The sequence below is a fragment of the Mustelus asterias genome, chromosome 2 (assembly GCF_964213995.1).
Source record: "Mustelus asterias chromosome 2, sMusAst1.hap1.1, whole genome shotgun sequence".
Taxonomy (NCBI): domain Eukaryota; kingdom Metazoa; phylum Chordata; class Chondrichthyes; order Carcharhiniformes; family Triakidae; genus Mustelus; species Mustelus asterias.
This window is the reverse complement of record NC_135802.1, coordinates 50771948-50791588: the sequence shown is the minus strand read 5'-3', so window position 1 is coordinate 50791588 and position 19641 is coordinate 50771948. Positions and strand designations below refer to the sequence as shown.

The 19641-nt window shown below is 42.5% G+C and overlaps 1 protein-coding gene across 2 annotated transcripts in view; it reads right to left on the bottom strand.

The window, feature by feature from the left end:
• Nucleotides 1-736: 736 nt before the first annotated feature.
• olah (oleoyl-ACP hydrolase) overlaps nucleotides 737-19641 on the bottom strand; it is a 30500-nt gene continuing 11595 nt past the window's right edge. For both annotated transcript variants that reach the window (XM_078235168.1, XM_078235177.1), the window contains exons 3-7: nucleotides 16126-16264; nucleotides 10834-10933; nucleotides 5447-5616; nucleotides 2551-2633; nucleotides 737-1062 (exon numbers count right to left, since the gene is read on the bottom strand). In XM_078235168.1, the coding sequence (XP_078091294.1) occupies nucleotides 920-1062; nucleotides 2551-2633; nucleotides 5447-5616; nucleotides 10834-10933; nucleotides 16126-16264 (635 nt within the window). In that variant the 3' untranslated portion in view covers nucleotides 737-919. The remainder of the gene's footprint in view (nucleotides 1063-2550; nucleotides 2634-5446; nucleotides 5617-10833; nucleotides 10934-16125; nucleotides 16265-19641) is intronic.

The following is a 19641-nucleotide window of genomic DNA, read 5'->3' as shown; positions in this document are numbered from 1 at the left end:
TATGACTGAGGGCCATTCCTCTGCCTTTTCCCCATATCCTTGCATGTTGTTTCTATTCAAGTAATCATCCAACGCCCTCTTGAATGCTTCAATTGCACCTGCCTCCACCACATTTCCAGGCAATCCCCTTGTTTGATAAAATATTCTCTCACATCACATTTGCTTCTTTTGCAAATCTGTGACAAAAAAACTCTTTAAGCTTGATACAATATTACAAAAGTTCCTAATGATAGAAATAAAATCTTTTTACAATGTGTTACTGATTGGTTGCAAGTTATACTGGATGAAAATTCAGACAGCTGATACAATAATTAAAACAAATCACTTTTTAAAATTCATTCGTGGGACACGGGCGTCGCTGGCTGAGCCACCATTTATTGCCCATCCAGGGCAGCCCTTGGAGGGCAGTTGAGAGTCAACTACATTGCTGTGGCTCTGGAGTCACATGTAGGAGAGACCAGGTAAGGACAGCATGTTTCCTTCCCTAAAGGACATTAGTGAACCAAATGTGTTTTTCCGACAATGGTTTCATGGTCATCAGTAGATTCTTAAGTCCAGATTTTTTTACCGAATTCAAATTCCACTATCTGCCGTGGCGGGATTCAAACCTGAGTCCCCAGAACATTAGTTGAGTTTCTGGATTAATAGTCTAGCGATAGTAGCACTAGGCCATTGTCTCCCCTTAGCCATCTGTTTATCAAAACATCACATTTCAAACCATTTTCCATACGATTGATATATTTAATCTTCTTTAATATTAAAAAGGAAACTCAGACTTTAACATTAATGAAACATCGGAGTTCTAGTTACAAATTTTACAGTTGTAGGCAGCATTGTTCTGCAGAAATTTCTTAAATTACAAGCTCCTTATCATTTTGGTGAACATTAAGAATTTACTCAGTCCAAAACAATCTGGCCTTTAAAGATAGTGGACCTCAGCAGTTTCTAAATGCTTTGTAATGTAAGCTACTAAAAACTTTTCATTATCTGGCTCTTTGAGATAAAAATGTCCACCAGGAAGCTTGTGGATGGTAAATTCTCCACTTGTAAAGTCGTTCCAGGCTGCAGGATTAAAACAAGAAACAATTTTAATCATCTCCCCAACAGTAGAATTTAATTACAAAACTTAAAGTATAATTTTAATCCTCTTTTCTTTGCTGAACTGTCATCAGAATTGAACTGGCTTCCTGAATGCTCTTCAGGAAAAAGAAAATGCCTCTCCATTCACTCAGCCTACGTTGATTTAGAATCATAGAATCACTACAGTGCAGAAGGAGGCCATTCAGCCCATCGAGTCTGCACCAACAACAATCCCACCCAGGCCCTATTCCTGTAATTACCTTGCTAGTCCCCCTGATACGAAGGGGCAATTTAGCATGGCCAATCAACCTAACCTGCACATCTTTGGACTGTGGGAGGAAACTGGGGCACCCAGAGGAAACCTACATAGACACGGGGAAAACGTGCAAACTTCACAAAGAGAGTCACCCGAGGCCAGAATTGAACCCGGGTTCCTGGTGCTATGAGGCAGCAATGCTAACCACCGTGTCACCATGTCAATAGGTGATGCATTATATGGTTGACTTTTAGAGGGTCATTTTAATCCCTAGGTACAGTGGGTTTCAGTCGGGGGGCAAATAAAAAATTTCAAACTGGGCCCTAACCTTTTTTTTAAAAATCCAAGATGGCACTGGAGCGAGGCGACTTCTTGCAGCTGTGCCCAGCATACTTTCTAATTCTGTTACTCTCGTTGTATGCTTCTAAAACTTTATTCTAACTCTTTTACATTCTGCATTCTCTCCTTTCCTTCTCTATGTACAGTATGCTTTGACTGTATAGTGTGCAAGAAACAATACTTTTCACAGCATACTAATACATGTGACAATAATAAATCAAATCAAATCAATCTGTCCGCTTCCAGTTTTAACAGAGGTGGGGCAGCCAACTAATCTACTCTCAGGATATCAAGGGCAGTCGAGCTTTTCTCATCTTTGAAATTCAGTTCTTTTGTCCACATTTGGACCAAGACGACAATGAGATCTGAAGGTAAATGTTTCTGGCAAATCCCAAACTGAGCATGGGTGTGGTAAGTGTCACTTGATAGCACAGTCAACAATACCTTCCATCACTTTTCTGATGATTCATTGTGGACCGATGGGGCGGCAAATGATTGGATTTCTCTTCTTTTTGTGGACAGGACATACCCGGGGTAATTTTGCCCTTTGTCAGGTAGAAGCCAGCTGGTGTAGCTAGCTCTGGGGAACAAGTACTCAGCACTAAAGTCACGGTTGCCCCCTCCCACCTGTCAACCAAGGCCAGTTGCCTTTAAGTCTGGCAGCATCTCTGCATCCCTGGCCTTGCCAGTCATTGGCCTCACCTGATATACCACCTGTAAACATTCAGACGTTCTAAGTCATCAGGCAGTTGGTAATTTATACTGGTATATACAGTCAGACTCATAAGAAAATTAAATGCACGCATGATCAAAACAGGAAATAATTTTGAGATTGTTGGTTTAATATACTGGAACATTGTTGGAATTAATCGCACCTTCAAGATCATGTGGTACATCCTCTTTTCCATCAAAGCTGCTGATAGAACAAGAGAAGAGCTTGTTCTGAGGTTTCTCATATCTGTAGCAGAAGCAAACCCAGTTCAAAATCATTCAAAAGTCATTCACTTCACATCAAACAAGAGCAACTGCATTTTTATCGTGCCTTTAACATAATAAAATGTTCTAAGGTGCTTCACAGCAGTGTAATCAGACAGAAACTGACATCCCACATTAGGAAAATACATCAGTGGTGTTAATGCTTTATTTAAAAAAAAACAAAATCTAAATTTTAATTCAGTCCCCTCTTCCGTTCCACCTTACACATGACATGGCAGGAGGGGGAGACAGATTGACTGCTGAGCTGTTTTGAGGATAGCCTACAGGAACTGCATAAGGGAAGTTTGGTATCAGTCCAGTGGTCATGAAAGGCTCTATGTGAATTTCTTTCTTTTATACATTCCATCTCACAAAGTGATACATGCTGGTATCTGTAATTTGAGGAGGCATTTGTTAAGAAAATCACTTGAGGGATATACTTCTGAACAGTGTGTTACAGGGTCCATGCGATGGTTCAAAATAGCCTTTACCTGCCCACATTTTCCTGTGTTCCTTGTTATTTCACAACAGAATGTGTATCCTATATATAAAGGCTACTTGATAACTGACTCAATAATTCTGAAGATCAATGACGGGTTTTAAAATTTCATTAACGCCAGCATATGAGAGTTCTTGCATTCCTGACTGCTCAGAGCCCTACCAAACTTCAGTGACCAGCAAGTCTATAGTGAAAACAGGAGTCTCAAGCTTTTTTGGGGGAAAGATCATGGTGTAGTAGGAATATCACCGCACTCGTAATCCAGAGACCCAGGCTAAAGGTCTGGGTACATGGGTTCAAACCCCACCACAGCAGTTGGTGGAATTTAAGTTTAAATAATAAACCTAGAATTGAAAGCCCAACTGCCTTTACTAATGTCCTTTATGGAAGGAAATCTGCTATCATTATCTGGTCTCCAGACCTACAGCAATGTGGATATCTCTTAACTGTTCCCTGAAATGGCCTAGCAAGTCACTCAGTCAAGGGAAATTGGATGGGTAACTAATACTAGTTTTTCCAATGTTTTTCCCATTCCCTTGTAGGAATGAAGAAAAACAGTTGAATAACGGGAATGATATCTGGACTACAACAGGAACTAGTTTTTTTAAAAGTCTATTAACTTTAGGCAGTCCCCTTCAAAAGGAGTCTGCGCTGCTTTGTTTCTGGGCAGGAGTTGAGCCTGGGTGGGTGGGATAATCAGGTATGACTCCAATCAGCAGAGTGTTTTCCCCCTGATACCCATTGATTCCAGTTCTGCTAGGGCTCCTTGATGCCACACTCAGTCGAATGCAGCCTTGATGTCAAGGGCTGTCACTCTCACCTCTCCTCTGGAATTCAGCTCTTTAGTCCATGTTTGAACTAAGGCTGTAATGAGATCAGGAGCTGAGTGACCCTGGCAAAACCCAAACTGGGCGTCACTGAGCAGGTTATTGCTGAGCAGGAGCTGCTTGATAACACTGTTGATGATCCCTTCTGTAATTTTACTGATGATTGAGAGTAGACTGATTGGGCAGTAATTGGCTGGGTTGGATTTGTCCTGCTTTTTCTGTACAGGACATACCAGGGCAATTTTCCACATTGTTGGGTAGATGCCAATGTTGTAACTGTACTGGAAGAGCTTGGCTAAGGGAGCGGCAAGTTCTGAAGCACAAGTCTTCAGTTCTATTGCTGGAATGTTAATGATTTGGATGAAGGAATTGAATGCAATATCTCCAAATTTGTAGACGACATTAAGCTGAGTGACAGTGTGTGCTGTGAGGAGGATGCCAAGAGGCTGTAGGGTGACTTGGACAGGCTGGCTGAGTGGGGAAATACTTGGAAACTGTAATATAACGTGGATAAATGTGAGGTTTTCCATTTTGGTGGCAAAAACAGGAAGGAAGATTATTATCTGAATGGTGGAGATTTAAGAAAAGGAGAAGTGCAAGGAAACCTGGGTGTCATAGTGGAACAGTCACCGAAGGTTGGCATGCAGGTACAGCAGGCAGTGAGGAAAGCTAATGGTATGCTGGTCTTCATAGCAAGAGGATTTGAGTCTAGGAGTAAGGATGTTATACAGGGCCTTGGTGAGGCCACACCTTGAGTACTGTGTGCAGTTTTGGTCTCCTAGTTTGAGGAAGGACATTCTTGCTATTGAGGGAGTCCGGCGAAAGTTCACCAGACTGATTCCTGGAATGGTAGGACTGACGTATGAAGAGAGACTGGATTGATTGAGCTTGTACTCACTGGAATTTAGAAGAATGAGAGGGGATTTCATAGAAACATATAAAATCCTGATGAAACTGGACAGGCTAGATGCAGGATAAATGTTCCCGATGTTGGGGAAGTGCAGAACTAGAGGTCACAGTCTAAGAATAAGAGGTAAACCATTTAGGACTGAGATGAGGAAGAATTTCCTCACTCAGAGTTGTGAACTTGTGGAATTCTCTACCACAGAAAGCTGTTGGGGTCAGTTTGTTAGATAAGTTCAAGAGGGAGCTGAATGTGGCCCTTGTGGCTAAAGGGATCAAGGGGTATGGAGAGAAAGTTGGAGTGGGATACTGAATATGCATGATCAAATTGAATAGTGGTGCAGGCTTGAAGGGCCAAATGGCCTACTCCTGCACTTACTATCTACGTTTCTAACATGAACTACACAGTTACAATGTTTCAGCCAAACGATAACACCAAAAAAGGATTCTATGCACTTCAATTTGAAAGTGAAAAACAAATTAAAGAGAAAACGTAGAAATTAAATCAATTACCCATTACGCACCTATTTCATAATCTTCATCTTAATATATATTATGCAGATTTACCTAATTAATTCTACAAGTCTCAGATCTGCTTTTAAAACTGGGACAAACATTTGCTGAGTGTCTTTATTGGCAAGAATTTCAGATGGGGTGCCACCAATGGATTTCATCCATTTCAAGAATTCATCATCTGGGAGTTCAGACTTCTTCTGAATGGGGTAGCGAGCTGCAGACTACATTGTGGGGAAAAGGTGAAATCATTATTCGGTCTCATTTCATCAATTACACTTTATTACAAAAGACAAATAAAGCCAGGTACAAACAGTCCAAATTCATTTCTGCACTTTGCATTTTTCATGCTTATGTTTGTATTGAAGTTCCCCAGTTGTCGGTATTGGGTGGTGTGTTTCTCCTGATATGTATTAATGATCCAGGACGATGGTGTACAGGGAACAATTTTGTGAATGATACAAAATCTGGAAGTGTTGTAAACTGTGAGGAGGAAAGTGTGGAACTTCAAAAGGGCATAGACAAGTTGGTGGAATAAGCAATAGATGGCAGATGAAGTTTAATGCAGAAAAAAAGGTGATACATTTTGGTCAGAAGAATATGGAGAGTCATCATAAAATAAAAGGTACTGATTGTGGTCGGTGCAGACTCGATGGGCCGAATGGCCTCCTTCTGCACTGTAGGGTTTCTATGATTTCTATGGTCTATAGAGGGTGCTGGAGTAAAAGGACCTGGGCGTATATGAGCATAAATCAGGACAGGACAGGTTGAAAGAACAGTTGATAAAGCAAACAGTATCCCAGGCTTTATCAATAGTGGTATTGAATACAAGAACAAGGAGGTTATGCTGAAATTGTATAAGACACTAATCAGACCTCATCTGAAGTATTGCGTACAATTCTGGGTGACACAATTTCGGAAGGGATGAAGGCATTGGAGAGAGAGGAGTAAAGATTCATGAGAATGGTCCCAGGGAAGAGGAATTTCAGTTATGAAGTAAGTTTGGAGAAGTTAGGACTCTCTTTTCTTTGGAGAAAAGGCGGCTGATAGGAAATTTGATAGAGGTACTCAAAATCATGAGGGATGTGGATAGAGTAGATGGGGAGAAACTATTTCCACTCGTTGAAAGGATTGAGAACAAGACAGCATGGATTTAAAGTGATTGGCTAAAGAAGCAAAAGTGATACTAGAAAAAGCTTTTTCCCCACAGCAAATGGTTAGGGTCTGGAATGCATTGCCTGAGAGGTGATTATTTGAAAAGAAACAATCTGCAGGGTTAGGGGGAGAAAGCAGAAGAATGGCACTAGGCAAAATGCTCATTTGGAGAGTTGCTGCGGACACGATGGGCTGAACGGCACTCTACCAGTTCTGTGAGACTGTGTGATAAAGGTGTGGGATATCAGTGTGCGCATGTCAGCTATAATCACTTCCGATAGTTACAGCCCAAGTTACATGCAACTCTTTATTCTGCTCCAATAATGCACATTAATCTCAACTTCATATTTTTTCGTATGAGCCTTCTTAACTGAGTACCAATGTAGTCCAAAATTATGGCCAGTTTTGTTAGAGTCATAGAGGTTTACAGCTTGGAAACGGGCCCTTTGGCCCAACTTGTCCATGCTGCCCAGTGTTCTCACAATAAACATAGCTGAGACTGCATGAATGTGGTTAAATTTAGGACTTTGCAACTGCAGCAAGGAGATGTTCATCCAATCAAGCTGGGATCCAAAGGTGATGAGTGAAAGGATGCATGGGAATCCACTGATACATATGAACAGATGAAATAGGAGCAGAAGTAGGCCTATCTGCCCCTCGAGCCTGCTCTGCCATTCAATATGATTATGGTTGATCTGTTTGGGTTTCTCTACCTACCCCCAATAACCTGTCTTGCCTAACAAGAGTCTATCTACACCTGCCTCTAAAGTATTCAGTGACCCCACTCACACAAGGTAGGATCACATGGAGTTAAAGGTAATTTATTAACTTGGATAGAAAACTGGCTGACAGAAGCCACTGAGGAAAGATAAATGGCTCTTTTCTTTGGTTGGCAAAATGTAGCGAGTGGGGTGCCACAGGGCTCAAACCTCTGGTCCAAACTATACTAATGACTTGGGTACAGGGATTGAATGTACAATAGCAAAATTTAAATTTGGTGGGATAGTAAGTTGCAATGAGGAAATAAGAAATTTACAAATAGATATAGATAGGTTAAGTGAGTGGGCCAAAATGTGGCAGATGCAGTTTAACGTGGATAAGTGTGAGGTTATCCCTGTTGGTCGGAAAAATGGAAAGACAATTGTTTATCTAAATGGAGAAAGACTTCTAGGTGCTTTGATGTGGAGGGATCTGGGTGTCCACCATAAGGAATAGAGTATAAAAGTAAGGATTTTTAATTAGTAAGGGTGATGGAGAAAGGGCATGAAACTGGAGTTGAGGCCGAGATTTGATCAGCCGTTATCGTATTGGATGGCAGAGCAGGCCCGAGGGGCTGAATGGCCTAATCCTGCTCCTAGTTCTTATGTTCTTCCACCACCTTCTGAGGCAGTGAGTCCCAAAGTCGTACAATCCTCAGAGAAAACAAATTCTCCTCCTCTCCGTCCTGGAAGGGCGGTCTCTCATTTTAAAACAGTCCCAAGAAGGATACACAGTAAACAGACACAGTATATCTGTAAATTAAATACAACTTCAGTATTATCACCCCAAATGTAGGGCAGAATCTTGATGTGGCATCGGTTATCTAGCCTGGCAGCTGGAGAACTGGCAAGGGACCTGCAGTGGCTCTTTACAGGAAGGTCCGCTGAACTATACCAATCGGGCAGTGACAAGGCCACCAGTGGGTCTTCCCCTGGAATCCAGACACTGAGGGCAGCTGGCAGCTGTTAGAGGTAGCTGGTAGCTCTAGTGCTCAGCAGGGTCAGAGGAGGCCATGGCTGCTGCCGGAAAGACACCATCTGGAGTCTCTCTGTCTACAGGTAAATAATGTAGGCAGAGTGGTTGGGAGCAAGGGGTGGGGGGAGATTCTTATTAGGCCCCTCCCTTCCTGATGTGCAGTATCTCAATCAGACACTGATTGCCTTTGATTAAGGGACACCTCCTACAACAACCCCCTTCACATTCTAAGTTGACACGTGGCCAGCGAAGTTTCACCTGTCATGCACACCACAAGTCCTTGGTTAATCCCCAGTGGTGACAGGAGGAGGCCCTTACTGTAGTCATTGATTGACTACTTAAGGGCTTCAATTGGCAGCAGGGTGAGAAGATCGACCACGGGCCTTTCTGCCCAGAACCCACCCAGAACTTAATTCTGGTGGAGGCATAAAGGCTTTGGGTAATTTATCTAAGTAAATATTTTTCCTGTTTCCAAGCTTGCCACTATGGAGAGAACATTTTGCTCATAAACTGAAAGGGTCTACATGAGTGATAAAGCAAGCTAATGACTGGCTTGTGCTTTTCAGGGTTGACCTAATGCACGGTGAACTTATTTAAATAAATGTTTAGTGCCCTTGGCCTCTAAAAAGCTGGAAGCACACAGGGCCAGAGACAGCTTAGACGTCACTAGTAATTTCTAAATGCCCTAGGATGAGAAATCAACTGTAGGTTTAAATCATGGCAAAAGCAAAGAGAAAGGCAGAGTAATATTTTGCTCGAGGCGCCACAGAGAACGGTTGATCTTTTGGAGCAGAGAACCACAATCTAATTAACATTACTGTCCAAGCAGTTGAATAGCATGACAAAGTAAGTTAATGCTGTCGTCACTTGTGAGAGCAGGTGTGATAAAGAAGAACTTTGCTAGGATATGCAAAATTTCCAAACTCAATTTCTTAAAAAAAATTCTTTCATAGGATGTGGGCGATGATGGTAAGGCCAACATTTGCTGCCCATCCCTCCCTAACTGCCCTCGAGAAGATGTGATCTTCCTTCTTGAACTACTGCAGTCCATCTAGCGCAAGTACACCCACGGTATTGTTAGGAAGCTATTTTGTCTCGCAGAGAGTGGTGAATTTCTGGAATCCTCTGCCCCAAAGAGTGGTGGAGGCTGGATCTTTACAAGTACTCAAAATGGAGGTGGAGGTCTGGCGGTACAGTGGTTAGCACTGCTGCCTCACAGCGCCAGGGACCTGGGTTCGATTCCCGGTTTGGGTCACTGGCTGTGTGGAGTTTGCACATTCTCCCCGTGTCTGCGCGGGTTTCCTCCGGGTGCTCCGGTTTCCTCCCACATTCTGAAAGACATGCTGGTTAGGTGCATTGGCCATGATAAATTCTCCCTCAGGTGTACCTGAACAGGTGCCGGAGTGTGGCGATTTTCACAGTAACTTCATTGCAGTGTTAATGTAAGCCTACTTGTGACACAAATAAATAAACTTTATAAAACTTTAAATATTTGATAGGTCGAGGAATAGAGGGCTACGGGGAAATGGCACAGAAAAGGAGTTGAGGCCGGCATAGATCAGCCATAATCGTATTGAATGGCGGGGCAGGCTTGAAGGGTTTAATGACCTACTCCTGCTTCTATTTCTTGTGTTCTTGTGAAGCAAGATGCTGGACTTCCATCTAGTGACAGTGACTAAGCAGCTTGTCATGTCAATGCCAGCCCTCTGAAGGACCAATTATCTAATGGCACTTCCCTGCCTTCCCTTGCTCCTTATCTGCTCTGTCCATATTCCACATGACTTTAAATACCTCAATTTCTAGGCCAGCCAGTATCTCAACTTCTCCTCTTTCAGTATGACTTGGGCAGTAGCCTCTTCCTTGGTAAAGACAGATGCAAGGTACTCACTTAGCACCTCAGCCTTACACTGCCTCCATTTGGTCACTCACATTCTAAAATGCACCTCTGCACCCAGAAACAGAGGGAGGTCAGGAATTCATTTTTTCCAAACTGCTAGAACAAAGCTGCCTCCGACCGCACCATGCGTTAGTATTTTCTATGTTTCCATTACCCTAGCACTCCTCATGGCATGGTGGCACAGTAGTTAGCACTGCTGCCTCACAGCACCGGGGAACCGGCTTCGATTCCTGGCATGGGTCACTGTCTGTGTGGAGTTTGCACATTCTCCCTGTGTCTGCGTGGGTTTCCTCCGAGTGGTCTGGTTTTCTCCCACAGTCCAAAGATGTGCAGGTTCGGTGGATTGACCATGCTAAATGGCTCCTTAGTGTCAGGGGGACTAGATAGGATAAATGCATGGGGATATGGGGATCGGGCCTGGGTGGGATCGTGGTTGGTGCAGACTTGATGGGCCGAATGGCCTCCTTCTGCACTGAAGATGCTATGATTCTGAAAGAGAGACCGTCAATTTGTTCAGCTCAGCCAGATTGAGAAATAAGGTCGAAAGCTCACCATTTAAAAATGAAGAAACAGGCAGCACGCTTCACGTCACATTTCCTAGCATAAATGCTTTAATTCAAAAATAACTTTAGGAAATTTAATCTATTTTACTTACGTGTGGTGCCGAAGCGCCAGATACAAAAAGGTGCACAGGTTCCAAACCATGATTTCTTTTTATGCACTCGGCTGTCGCAAAGCTGAGGTATGCCCCAAAACTGTAGAAGAAAACAACTGATTAAGCCGTTTTTAGCCTAAACCTTGCATCAATGATCTTGCACTGATTTCTTGTGAAGTCAGTATCAGTATTGTTATCGTCCATTATGAATCAAAAGTATATTTACTTAGATGAGTTGTTTAGCACCATAATTGTTTCTGCACACCCACATATACATTCTGCCTGCTGCTGGTATAACTGTTAGAAATTTAGAAATTTGCATTTGGCAATCAAGCACAAGGGAAAATAAGATAGACTGTGATTTTTCAAGAGCCCACAAACAGGACAGAACACCAAAGGAAGTTGATGCAGGCATTGAACTTCGCATGACTGGCTTCCAGCGTTCCCAATTTTTCAATGGAATATCTTGGGAGCTGTCCTATTTCAGCATTTAAATCCCCTCATTGAGTGTCCCTCGCAAATTTTGTGTCCCAAGGCCAGACTTGGGCAAAACACACGCCGCTGTATGTAAACTCCAGGTACAGATGGCCTGCTCAAGTAGGCCTCTTAGGCTGGATGGGGGGAGGGGAGGGTGGTATAAAAGCAAATGAGAGGAACAAAGAGGGAATATGAAAAGAAACTGGCAGCTAACATGAAAGGGAATCCTAAGAGGCACATAAATAGCAACAGGATGGTAAAAGGAGTAGTAAAGCTGATTAGGGATCAAAATGGGGATTTGAGACAGAGGCCATAGCTGAGAAAGCAAATTAATAATTTGCCTCGGTCTTTATTAAGGAAGAAGCTGCTACCCAGTCCAAGATGAAAGAGGAGGAATTAGAAGGGTTTAAAATTGATAAGGAGGAGCTACTGGATAAGCTGTCTGTACTTAAAGTTCATAAAAAGCTAGAACCAGATGAGATGTATCCAAGGATACTGAAGGAAGTGAGAGTGGAAACTGCAGAGGCACTGACCATGATTTTTCAGTCTTTCTTAGACTCAATGGCAGTGCCAGAGAACTGGAGCATTGCAAATGTTGCACCCTTGTTCAAAAAAACGGTGCAAAGTTGAGCCCAGCAACTACAGGTCTGTCAATTTAACTAAGTGGTGGAGAAACTTACAGAAACAATAATTCAGGAGAAAACTAGTCTCTTGGACAAATGGGGGTTAATTAAGGAAAGCCAACCTGGATTTCTTAAGGGAAAATCATATTTAACTAACTTGTTGGAGCTTTTTTGGAGAGACAACAGAGAAGTTTGATGAGAGTAATGCTGTTGACGTGGTATCCATGATTTCCACACAACAGACCCATTAGCAAAGTCATAGCTTATGGAATAAAAAGGACAGTAGCAATATTGATACAAAATTGGCTGAGTGAGAGGAAACAGAGAAGTGGCTGATGGATGTTTTTCAGCCGGGAAAAAGGCTTTAGTGGAGTTCCCCAAGGGTCAGCTTTGGGACCCTTGCTTTTCCTGCTATATATTAGTGACCGAGACTTGGTGTTTAAGGTATAATTTCAAAATGCATTTAGTTCTGGGCATCACTTTTTAGGAAGGATGTGAAGGAACTGGAAAGTGTGCAGAAAGGATTCACGAAAATGGTTCCAGGAAAGAGAAACTTCACTTATAAAGATAGATTAGGGAAGTTAGGACTGCTTTATTCTTGGAAAAAGGCCAAAAGGAGATTCAAAATCATGACAAATCTGGACTGAGTAGATAGGGAGAAACTGCTCCCACTTGTGGAAAGATCAAGAATGAGGAGGGCACAGATTTAAAGCAACGGGCAGACAAAGCAGAAGAAGCAAAGGTGGCATTAGAGAAAAGTTTTTCAGCAAGTAGTTAAGGTCTGGAATATACTGCCTCAGATTGTGGAAGAGGCAAGTTCAATTGAAACATTCAAAAGGGAATCAGATTGCTATTTGAAAAGGAAGAATGTGCAAAGTTAGGCGGAGAAGGCTTGAGAATGGCACTAAGTGAATTACTCATTTGAAGAGCCAGTGCAGACACATTGGGCTGAATGGCCTCCTTCTGTGTTGCAATAATTCTGTGATTCGGTAAAAGGAGAAAAGTGGCCTCTCAGTTTTTTTTGCTGTATTCATGTTATTTTCCTATTGCTGCATTTTGCCCAAGCATTGGTTAGTTTTGCTGTGAATTCTGTGGTTTCTTCACTTGCAAATAATTTTCTTCAGTATTGTTGGTGGCTGATGCTTTTGAATTTCAATTTACGAGGAAGTAAAGACTTTGTACAGTTCTGAATGCACAACACAATTGAAAAAGGAGCTTGTGCAAATTCAATTATCCCTTGGGTGTCTTGGCCATACCTGTCCTGACCTGCATTAATAGATTCTTTCACATACATCTGGACACACCAGAGGAGATATGGCTTTGCCAATTTCACTTGTCACAGAGTTGTATCATCTGCCCCAGAATTACATGCACATAATATTACTATACCTCTTGCCATCATGAAGCTTACATATTATTGGATCTTTCCAGGAGCTGTCTGCAACATCAGCCTGTAGTGCTCATGCACACTAAGGAATTGACAGATTCTCATTTTATTCTCTGTCCGTCAATGTTACCATGATACTGATCTCTTATATGTCAAGCTCATTTCAAACAGCCAGAGAACTCCAACAACATCAACCAATCCACAGTGCACGTATGCATCAAGGTCATTATTGACAAGTTTTTCACCACAGCAAATAGGTTCATAACTCTCCTGAGAAATGTGGAGAATGAGGGCTCTGCAATCTTCACATTGAATGTATACTTTAAATCTAGGATATTACTCATGCATTTGTGCTCACCTCAGCCTCGACACACAATCTTTTGGCTTTCATGCAGACAATGGAATCTTCAGATGTGGTGCTCAGATGCCTGGACAGTTAAGCTGCATTACGCTACAGACACAACACGGTCTCCTGGATGATCACACTACCAACAATGGGGGGCGTTGTGGTATTGGTAAACTGGATACTAGAAGTGGACTCCCTGCTCTTGCCGCACTCAAAGTCCAATTCAGACCTCACTTGCAAATAATTTTCTTCATGCTTAACAAGGCCGATCTTGCAAAAGTACCCTAACAAAATTCACCAAGTGCAATCACTATGTTTCAATCCTGTTGCTCCTACATCAGCACCAGAACATTTCCCTAATAAGTCTAATGTACAACTGGGGATTTAACATATTACTTAATAAGCTCTCAATTTTGCCTCATATTAAAACAATTAAACAAATAAACATGTATTTCTTTATTTCTTGGATCGTTACTTCAGAGCTACCACAGAACAGTTAATGCAATTTTACAAAGTAATACAAATGAAGAAAGTGGGGGGCGGGGGGGGGGGGGGGGGGGCAGCACGGTGGCACAGTGGGTAGCACTGCTGCCTCACAACGCCAGGGATCCGGGTTCAATTCCAGCCTTGGGGTGGCTCTCTGTGTGGAGTTTGCACATTCTCCCCGTGTCTGCATGGGTTTCCTCCGGGTGCTCCGGTTTTCTCCCACAGTCCCAAAATGTGCAGGTTAGGTGAATTGGCCATGCTAAATTGCCCCTTAGTGTCAGGGAGATTGGTAGGATAAATACATGGGGTTATAGGGATAGGGCCTGGGTGAGTGCAGGCTCGATGGGCTAAATGGCCTCTTTCTGCATTGTAGGGTTTCTATGATTCTGAATTGGTTTATGGGATTAAGTTAAAATGTTAAGCTTCAAGGCTGAGTGTCACTAGCATTCAACAATGGTATAAAAGATAATGTGCATTTATTTAAACATTTACTTTATATTATAATTGATGAGAAAGTTGTAAAATTGAATTTCAAAATATATTGAAATGTCAGGCTCCACTTCTGGCAACAACAATTCCAAGAACATCGATATTTAACTGTAGTAGTAGCTATGGCTATAGGTTGATGCTGCAATAGGGTTCTTTAATGTTAAATCTAAGACAACATTAGCTGCTAAGCCAATAGGTGCTACATTGGATAGCATACCTGTATTGAACAGGGAAAATGTTTAACTGACACTGCTAATTATTCAAACATCCTCCACCCACCCCCCCCCCCCCCCCCCCCCACACACACACACACACACTCCCCCTCCTCCTGTCCTTCTTTGGTATCCCCTTTGTCTAGGTCTCCCCTTCCTCTCCCCGTCTTCCTCACACCAATTTGCTTTCCCAGTCCTCTACTTCCTCTTCTCCCACCTGCACCTCCTCTTCTTCCTCCAACCTTGTCCTCCTCCATTTCACTTCCTGCTCAATCCCCTCTTACTTCAAATCATCCCGTCTACCACCCAATCCTAAAAACAAGTTGACATACCCTGTTGACTGCCCATTTTTCTCCGTTCAAGAGTTAAGCAACTAAAACATTTTACATTAAACAATCATAATTTTTCCCTTGAAATAATCAATATTGTAGCTGAAGTTGATGTTGCAATAGACAGACACTAGCATTTTTAAATTGGCATTTTCATAAGTTCATAAGATATAGAAGCAGAATTAGGCCATTCAGCCCATTGAGTCCACGCCGCCAATTGATCATGGCTGATATGCTCCTCATCTCCATTTTCCTGCCTTCCCCCATAACCTTTCAACCCATTACCAATTAAAAATCTATCTAACTTCTCCTTAAATTTACTCACTGTCCCAGCATCCACCGGACTTTAGGGTAGCAAATTCCACAGATTCACAACCCTTTGGGAGAAGTAGTTTCTCCTCCACTCTGTTTTAAATTTGCTAACCCTTATCCTAAGACTATGACCTCTCGTCCTGGAGTGTCCCACCAGCGGAAGCATCCGCTCCATGTCTACTGTATCCATACCTTTTATCATCTTAGATACCTCCATTTGATCTCCAGATTTTCATGGGCATCAGTCATAAAATTTGAATGCTGTATGATTGAATGCTGTCTGTGTGGAGTTTGCACATTCTCCTCGTGTCTGCGTGGGTTTCCTCCGGGTGCTCCGGTTTCCTCCCACAGTCCAAAGATGTGCGGGTTCGGTTGATTGGCCATGCTAAAAAAAATTGCCCCTTAGTGTCCTGGGATGTGTGGATTAGCGGGTAAAATATGTTGGGATATGGGGGTAGGATTGTGGTCGGTGCAGACTCGATGGGCCGAATGGCCTCTTTCTGTACTGTAGGGTTTCTATGATTCTATGATTCTATGAATGCTGTTTTTTTCATGATGATGAAAAAAACCCAAAATGTGTGATTCTTTGTAGCCCAAGATAAATTCAGACCCGGTTCGTTATCTTCCATACCTGTGACCAAAAAATGCAAAGGGCTTCTCTTTAAGGCTAGGTAGCAAGGTGCTGGAAATCTCCTCAATAAGTTGCTGAAGGTTCTGCGTAAAAGGCTCCTTAGAACGGGTTTCTCTTCCAGGAAGGCGTATGGAGTAAACTGAAATTGAAAGAGCTTGATTAATGGTGTCCAGTGTCTCTAGACTGTGCAATGATTTTATAGCATAACGGATACATTATCAGAATCAAACCTGCTTGAACATTTCATACTGCCCTGCCACACACAAGGGATATCATCAGACATTCCCTCTATATCTCAGGTACTGGGGTTGACAGGGGCAGCGAGAGGAAAGAAAATAAGATAGGTTTCCAAACGCACCTTCATGCCATTACTTATATGTGGCAAGGCAGTGACAAGAGTGCTAGGCTTTCCAGATGGATGTAGGGGGAGGAAGATAAAGGTCACACAGGAATGTAATAGTAGGCTTCACCACCAATGGTCCTGCCAATTTAGCAGCTGATTAGGGGTGATATTGCAAAGGAAAATCCAGGCCTAGTTCTCTATCAGTGTAGTCATAGAAACATCTGTATCTTGTGCCATGATGCAAGTATGCAGATACACATAATCAGCTATCTTTCCATTCTGATACTGAACACTTCCTTGTTTAATGGTTAATTATTCATGGAGCTCAAGGCAGCTTTAAGTTTGAAACTCTTCCTGTTGTAGATGGACAGTGTCACTAGTGCCTTGGAATTACTGCCAGAGTTCTGACTTTCCTAGAATAGAATTGGCTGCTATTTTCTTGAAAGTCCAGTTAACAAGCAGGTGACAGAACAGCAGTGTTACCTGAGGAAACAACGTCAGTCTTCCATTCATTTGTACATGCACAGCTACAAAATAAAGTGTTGATTTTCTGGTCCCCATGAAAAATAGTCTTCAAAAGACCTTCTTTTGGAAAAGCAGTGTTAACTGGGGGAAATACGAGAGCAGTTCTCTCTTTCAGTTACACTTTCGGAGACTAGTGCTGGCAGCATTTGTGGAGAGAAAGAAACAGAGTTAACATCTTGAGTCAAATATGACTCTTCTTTGTGTTATGATATGTGTATATGTGATATGTATACATTCTGTGTAGGGAAGGACAAGCTGTGTGTGTCCAGGATTGCTCAAAGGCAAAGTTTTGAAGTCAGATTATCTTTGGAACCTAAGGAACACAAGACTAAAGGTGCTATCTTCTTTCATTTTGTAGGCTTCAAGGTAGGTCTTAACTTACAAGGATACAGAGTAGATCTGAAATTTCAAAATAAGTTTTGAAATTGATTTATAGCTATTACATTTCAAAGGAGTCTCATAGGTGTCAAATAATATTTGCATTTTACGGGAGAATTTTGGGAATAAACAGGGGCAGGCAACTTAAGTTTTATTGACCCAAAATAGAGGTAAAATAGGTCCATGAAAGGCTTCAATATTTGAAAACTGAGTTTTCAAAGGGATATTTAAAGACAACGAAGAACTAGGATGAAAGGGGTGAAAAGGAATTTATGAAAATGGGTTTTTTAGCTGCAGTGAGTTGCTGGGGGTTGTGGTGGGGGGGGGCGGGAGGGGTGGTTGGGAATGGGGACAAGTCCCATTGAAAGCCAACTCCTGTGTTTGGAATGAGCTAAAAAGCTATGAAAGCATTTGAATTGAAGTAAGCAATGCGGCTTTGCACCGGGATAATAGTTGTCCCAAAAAAGGTTTTTTTAAAATCTCCCTTTGGAAAAACCACATTAGCATGGATTTGTTCTGACAAGTTGGCGATTGTACTTCTGTTTAAAGTCAAAGCGCTTTCTCAGTTTGGGTAATATTTCCAGGATTTTATGGTTAAGAATCGATAAGGAATGTTGTCAAATGATAGTTTAGTGTGTACCTTTGATAAAGCATTTGGGGGGTTATTTTGTAAGGTTTCTTTTCAAATGTGTTTATTTTATCTTGTGTTTAAGTTTTATCCTTTCTTTTAATAAACATTTTAATTCATCAAGTTTTTAGAAGTTATCAATGGAGTCCTGTAACTTTGTGTTCAGTAGCTTTCTTTCTTTGTTTCTACAATACAGAATCAGCTGAGACAGGTTTCAATCAGAGATCTGGCTTGTTCAGCATTATCAGCCACCGTCGTAACATTCAAAGTTCTGAAGAAGAGTCACATTGGACTTAAAACTTTGGCCAGAATTCTCCCATCGCCCGCCACTGGAATTTTAGTGGGTGGGTTGCGGAGAATGTGAAAGGTCACTGACGGTCAGGCAGGAATTTCCGACTTTTAGACCAGCGCGGCCGGAGAATTCCGCCCCTTGTCTCTCTCTTCATTGCACCTGCTGAGCTTTGTCTCAGTAAGAAGTCTCACAGCACCAGGTTAAAGACCAACAGGTTTAATTGGTAGCACAAGCCACTAGCTTTCGGAGGGCTGCCCCTTCATCAAGTGAGTGGGAGTCGTGTTCACAAACGGGGCATATAAAGACACAAACTCAATTTACAAGATAATGGTTGGAATGCGAGTCTTTACAGGTAATCAAGTCTTAAAGGTACAGACAATGTGAGTGGAGAGAGGGTTAAGCACAGGTTAAAGAAATGTGTATTGTCTCCAGACAGGACAGTTAGTAAGATTTTTGCAAGCCCAGGCAAGTCGTGGGGGTTACAGATAGCGTGACGTGAACCCAAGATCCCGGTTGAGGCCGTCCTCATGTGTGTGGAACTTGGCTATCAGTTTCTGCTCAGCGATTCTGCGTTGTCGTGTGTCGTGAAGGCCGCCTTGGAGAATGCTCACCCGAAGATCAGAGGCTGAATGCCTCTGCTGAAATGTTCCCCAAAACACTCCTGCCTGGTGATTGTCGAGCGGTGTTCATTCATCCGTTGTCGTAGCAACTGCATGGTCTCCCCAGTGTACCATGCCTCGGGACATCCTTTCCTGCAGCATATCAGGTAGACAACGTTAGCCGAGTTGCAAGAGTATGTACCGTGTACCTGGGTAGATGGTGTTCTCACGTGAGATGATGGCATCCTGTCGATGATCTGGCACGTCTTGCTATGGCAGGGTTGTGTGGTGTCGTGGTCACTGTTCTCCTGAAGGTTGGGTAGTTTGCTGCGGACAGTGGTCTGTTTGAGGTTGTGCGGTTGTTTGAAGGCAACAATTCCCAACAATTCAGGAAAGTCAGGGGGCAGAGTTGAATATGGTTGCCATCACAAAGGAGAAAGTGCTAGAGAAACTAAAAGGTCTGAAAATTGATAAATCTCTGGGCCCGGATGGGCTACATCCTAGAGTTCTAAAGGAGATAGCTGAAGAAATAGTGGAGGCGTTAGTTATGATCTTTCAAAAGTCACTGGAGTCAGGGAAAGTCCCAGAGGATTGGAAAATCGCTGTTGTAACCCCACTGTTCAAGAAGGGAACAAGAAAAAAGATGGAAAATTATAGGCCAATTAGCCTAACCTCAGTTGTGGGCAGAATTCTAGAATCCATCGTTAAGGATGAGATTTCTAAATTCTTGGAAGTGCAGGGTCGGATTAGG